At 41.2% G+C, this 6,000-nt stretch overlaps 1 protein-coding gene across 1 annotated transcript in view; it reads left to right on the top strand.

The window, feature by feature from the left end:
* Positions 1-244: 244 nt before the first annotated feature.
* Cwf19l2 (CWF19 like cell cycle control factor 2) overlaps positions 245-6,000 on the top strand; it is a 51,556-nt gene continuing 45,800 nt past the window's right edge. Inside the window, exons 1-3 of the mRNA XM_055595868.1 lie at positions 245-337; positions 1,630-1,740; positions 2,949-3,062. Coding sequence (XP_055451843.1) covers positions 245-337; positions 1,630-1,740; positions 2,949-3,062 — 318 coding nt within the window. The remainder of the gene's footprint in view (positions 338-1,629; positions 1,741-2,948; positions 3,063-6,000) is intronic.

Raw genomic sequence — 6,000 nt, 5'->3', positions numbered from 1 at the left:
GTCCGGCTGAAGGTTAATTTTAAGAGCAATTTTCCCCCTTTGTCTTTTCGTTCTGAGTTTCGGATCAGCTTCTTTCGTCCTGGCGCACGCTCACAGGGAGTCGGGCAACAGACCGTGAGGTCTACACTTCTGGAACGTGCGGTTTGCTGGGCGTTTTCAAGAGTCCTGGTGAGGAAGGGTGCTCCGACTCACGACCGTCGTGACCGGGGTTTCCTGACGGCTTCCTCGCTTTACGGCAGCAGCGATGGCGGCGTTCGGTGTCAGGTTTGAAAGCGCCAGCCGTATCGAAGAGCGGAAGGAACAGACGCGGGTGGCCCGGGCCGAGGTGTTGCGGCAGGTAAGCCGGGGCTTGTGCTGAGGGCCGCCCGCGCGCGGCGGCCACTCCCGGAGAAGCGGTGTCTGCAGGCAGCCTCGTCTGCCGCGTCCGCGTCTCGCCTCGTCTGGAGGCGGCTGCTTTTCCCACGGTGCCGTGGCCTGCCCCACTTGCTCGTAGCCTTTCGGTCATTTATTCTGACATTTCTGCCGCCCGGATTGCTCGGCCTCTGTGCACGGCACCTCTGACGGCGCGGACCCCCGAGTCGGTGACTCCTCTGCCTGACTGTTCTTTCCAACCCCACACTTAGGCTAGCCCTTACTAATGGAAACACGGTTTAGCGTCAGAGGTTCAGAGTATGTGCCCACCCCAAAGTTTGGGAAACAGAATTCCCTTTCACATTGAAATGTGTGGAATTGATAAAAAGTGGAAGAAGTAAGTCATTGCCTTACTGACAAGTTATTGCTGCTTAATTGTGGCAGTGAGAATGGCAATTTTGGAATTGAAGAACAGGGTGGTTGGTGAGGGGTTTCTTTTGTTTAAAATTGAAAGGTAGTAAGTCTAAATGTATATGCAGAGTAGAAAAGATAGAGCAGCAGGAAAAATTTGTAATGACTTCAGTTTCATTTTAACGGGGTGAGTGAGCAGCTGCTCTTGGACAGGTACATGCTGGGATTATTTCCCGGTCTCACTGTTGTCTGGCATTTCAAGCAGTTTTTGGAGGGAACTCCTTGTAAGCTGTGACGATTTTATAGGGCTATGCATACAGTTTGATAAGGACCACACTCAGATTTGGAATGTGAGAGGTGGATATTGAACCAGAAGAAACTTCTTTCGTTGTTTGCTGTTGACTGATAACTAGAAATTACCAATATGATTCTTTCTTTTTAAGAGGATAACTTTTTTCCCCCTCAGGCAAAGTATTGGGGTAAAGATTTTGCCTGTTTTAAAGGCATGGAAAAAAGTTTAGCTTCATACTTTTGTGAAAGTTTAAAGAACTAGCCAGAAGGATGATAGAGCTTAAAGTGATTCCAAATCATATTAGTGACAGGGAGAAAGAAGGTCATAGGCTAGTCCTGGACAGAATACTGTGTGTGATTTGTACCCAAATTTACCAAAGATTGGTATTCCTGAAGAAAGCTATTAATAGGTTTTTAAAAAATCTTTTTTACAGCTACTAGAAGCAAAGTTATTGGTAAGAATAGGTCATTCATTGACTAGGAATCTTTATATGAAAGTGCTACCAATTTTTCTTTTTGTAGTAGAAAAGCAGTTGTATCAAGCATAAGTTTCTCTTTTGTATTCTTTTGTTGTAGGCCAAAGATAGTTTTGAAAAAGAACAAAGGCGTAAAGAACTGAAGCAACTTCGAGGTGAGGACACATGGATGCTGCCTGATGTCAGTGAGCGAATTGAGCAGTTCTCACAGGTAAGTATTAACGTACATGCTTAATGTAATATGACTTACTTTGTGGTTTTGGTTTTTTGAGGAAGGGTTTTTATGTAGCTTCGTTGGTCCAGAAACTGTTATGTAGGCCAGATCTGCCTGCCTTTGCTTTCCAAGTGCTAGGATCAAAGGCATTCAAGGTATGTGCTACTATGCCTGCCTTACGTCTTAAAACAAACAAAACAAAGAACAAAAACACTATTCAAGGTAATATTGAGAAACATTTTTTAACATTTATTTCTTCGTGTGTGTGTGTGTGTGTGTGTGTGTGTGTGTGTGTGTGTGTAAGAGAGAGAGAATTGGGGAGAGGGAGCAAGAGAGGGAGGACGAAGGCAGAGAAAGGGAGGAGAATGGGTATGTGTGCACATCAAGAACAACCCACCTTGTGGGTTCTGGGGCTGAACTCAGGTGGTCAGTAACATCTTCCCATCAGGTGGTGGGCACCGTTGAACTTGATCTGGCAGCACAGTGTCTGTTTTGACCACAAGTTCATCATGGTATGAGAAGACTTTATTTATATGGGCTGGTAGATCTAATTATAAATCTGTGGTCTGTCTATAGGAGGCTTCTAGATCCGGAAGTACATGTTTTATGTTTGCTTGTTTTCTATCAAGCCTTTTCTCTTTTTACAAGTTTTTAGTAGCTTGCCTTCTGTCATTTGTCCCACAACTGGTGGAGATTTTAAAAATTTATTTTTATGACAAATGTTAATTGTTTACATTTATATAATACGCTGTTATATTTTGACCTGTGTACACATAGGAGTTTATATGCACATCATCCACTCACTTTTTTGGTGAGAATATTAAAAATTTGTTTGTTTGTTTGTTTGTTTGTTTTAGAAATTTTTAAATGCTTAGTATGTGTTAGTAGCTAGTTGTATGTATGTATCTGTATATTTATTTGATAATATTGGTCACATACAAATAATTTAATGAAAACTTTCCTCAAATTTTCCTGGTAAGAAATCTGAGCTACTCCTTTGATTAGTACTGCTTATCTTATAGAAATAATGTTAAGGTTTCTTAGAGAATTTCGTATACTTGAAGTATAGATAGAGTCATAATCTTCACTTCTTTTCATGAAAGATGTAAACTTTTTTGGAGCATGGATTTTTCTTTTTATTCAGCATTTTTCCTGTTAAAATTAGATAAAATTAAATTTTCTTTACACTTGACTAAAATTATTAGGAACATTCTGTGAAGAAAAAGAAGAAAAAGGGCAAGCATTCAAAAAAAGAGAAGAAAAAGAAGAGCAAGAAACAGAAATGTGAAAAACAGAGTGAGTCGACTGACAGTTCCTCAGTAAGTGAGCCACAGGACGGGGCCTGCCGCTGTGGAGAGCAGTGGGCTTGAGGGGACAGCGGGCAGGACTGGTGGTGCAGGAGACCTCAAAGTACTGCTGGTCAAGATAGGAGATGTCCACAAGTCACACGCTTGGTGTTCCTTGGGGAATACTGCCTCTGGAGATTGATGGTTGGGTCCAGAAAATGGGATGCTGTTTACTCATCACTGTTGGTTGGAGACATGATGATAGTAAGATGTGCAGGGAAACAGAAAGGTGAACACCAGCGTTGAAGAGCTACGTGCATGCAGATGGTTGGGAAGGACTGTATTGTAGAAAAAGGGAGAATAGTTTTAAAACACTGTGGTCTGTTTTTCTTTTATATTTCTGTTTTCTTCATAGAAATTAGCATCCAATTTGTCAAAGTAGGATTTCTTTATTTATTTATCTTTTGGACCAAAAGAAGAGAGTGTTGTGTAGCTAGCTCTCGCCTGCGAGGACTCCGATGAAAGAAAGGAAGCCAAAATATTCACACCTATTTTCAAGAAGAAGGGTTATGTGTCGAGAATGGTGGCCTAGAAATGTTTAGGGTTGGTTACTTACTCAGACAAAATCGGGTTCTGTCAGCAGGAAGGAAGAGAGATGACCAAATCATAGTGACAGGAAGCTGTGAAAGATAAGTGCTGTGGTCAGGTTTTCCTGTAGCACCCAAACGTACCGTGGGTAGAGATTGGGGAAGGAAGGGGAGTGGAAAGATGGGTGTCCTAGGTAACAAGATGATCATATTTAAGACCCCTGTTTTAAGGATGGAAAGGGAGATACGTGTTGGTTAAAATTTCTTGTAGGTTATAGAAACTAAACAGTTTAGCTCATATGAAAAATTGGGAGGGACATAACATTCAGATACAAACATGTGATAAGACATTTAGGTCTAGGAATTAGCTTGATCAATAACAGTTGGAATTAGAATTGTGAGTGCTTTATAATCTTACCTGGTCTTGCATTTGTTTGTTTTATTTTGTTTTGTTGTAAATTCCACTTTTCATAAAAAGGTGGACCCTGACAATGCCTTTTCAGTTTTCCTTAGCATAGACAAAAGTGATTGTGGCATCTGTGGTCATAGAACTTACTGCTTAAACCAACTAAGGATCAGTAAGGTGAATTCTGGTTTCGTTAATTTCTATTTAATTGAAGTTTGCAGGTGGTGATTGCCATTGTCTGGGTTGGAACTGTGCTGATGGAGTGCCCAGTGGCTCAAACTAATAAACTCAAGTGGTTGGTCAGCATATGATGAGACACAAAAACTCTAATTATGGAATTCCTGTGACAGGACCCCTGGAACTGGAACTTCAAATATTTTACTTTATTGTAGACTAAAATTGTCAGTCTTCTAAAGAAAGTTGTAACTGTTTCAAGCTGTAAATCCTCATTTTAGTGCATGGCACTACCACTCCCAGGCATAGACCCAGATATGCTCAAGTACACGAGGACATTTGCTCAACCGTCTTTGTAGCAGCTTTATTCGTAATAGCCAGAACCTGGACACAACCCAGATGTCCATCAACGGAGGAATGGATATAGAAATTGTGGTATTTTACTCAGCAATTAAAAACAAGGAAATCATGAAATTTGCAGGCAAATGGTGGGATCTAGAAAAATCATTCTGATTGAAGTATCCCAGAAGGAGAAAGACACACATGGTATATACTCACTTATATAGACCTATAAGATAGGATAAACATACTAAATTCTGTACACCTAAAGAAGATAAACAAGAAAGAGGACCCGGGGTAAGATGATCAATCCTCATTTAGAAAGACAAATGGGATGGACATTGGATGTAGGAGAAAACAAGTAACAGGACAGGAGCCTACCACAGAGGGTCTCTGAAAGATTCTACCTAGCAGTGTATCAAAGCAGATACGGAGACTCATAACCAAACCTTTGGCAGAGTGCAGGGAATCATATGAAAGAAGGAGGAGTTAGTATGACCTGGAGAGGACAGAAGCTCCACAAGGAGACTGTATCTCCAACCAAGGACCTTGTATGGATATAACCTAGAATCCCTGCTCGTAGCCCATGGTAGCTCAGTATCCAAGTAGGGACCCTGGTAAGGGGAACAGGAACTATTTCTGACATGAACGCAATGGCTGCCTCTTTGACCTCCCCACCCACCCAAGGGAGGAGCAGCCCTGCTAGGCCACAGAGGAGGACATTGCAGCCAGTCCTGAAGATACTGAATAAGCTAGGGTCAGATGAAAGAGGAGGAGGTCCTCCCCTATCAGTGGACTTGGAAAGGGGTAGGGAGAAGATGAGGGAAGAAGGGTGGGGTTGGGAGGGAATGAGGGGGCAGAATACAGCTAGGATACAAAGTTAATAAACTGTAACTAATATTAAAAAAATAAAAATTTAATCAAAAAAAAAGAATCGTGATCAAGGTACTAAATTGACTGTATAAACTTGAATTAGGCCAGAAATTATATGTATATAATATATTATACATTATAATTATATATAATATATATTAAGATTATTTGTAAAAAATTTATGTATGTAAGTATGAATAACTTCTGGCATTTAAATCCAGATTAAGGTATAAAAGAATGAATGAGGAGAGTCTGCTTTGCTTTGGGAAACAGGTGGCAGTTGATACTTTATTTTATTTTATATATATTTTACGTGCTGGTTATGTCACTTGACAGATATGCTTGTGTCTTAAGGGACTGGAGAGACAGCTCAGGAGTGAAGAACATTTGCTGCTCTTTCAGAGGGCTCCAGCCCCATTGTTCTTAGCACCCACATTGGATGGCTTACAACAGCCAACCATAGTCCAACTCCAGGATATACAAGTGGTGTGTGTTCTCTACACGCATGCACGCATGCGTGTACACGCGCGCGCACACACACACACACAGACGAGTAAATCTTTAAAAAATGTTTAGGAAATCTTGAGGACTT

Source organism: Psammomys obesus, unplaced genomic scaffold (genome assembly GCF_907164565.1).
Source record: "Psammomys obesus unplaced genomic scaffold, mPsaObe1.curated_primary_1811, whole genome shotgun sequence".
Lineage (NCBI taxonomy): Eukaryota > Metazoa > Chordata > Mammalia > Rodentia > Muridae > Psammomys > Psammomys obesus.
The sequence above is the reverse complement of the archived record's forward strand: the minus strand, read 5'-3'. Positions and strand labels throughout refer to the sequence as shown.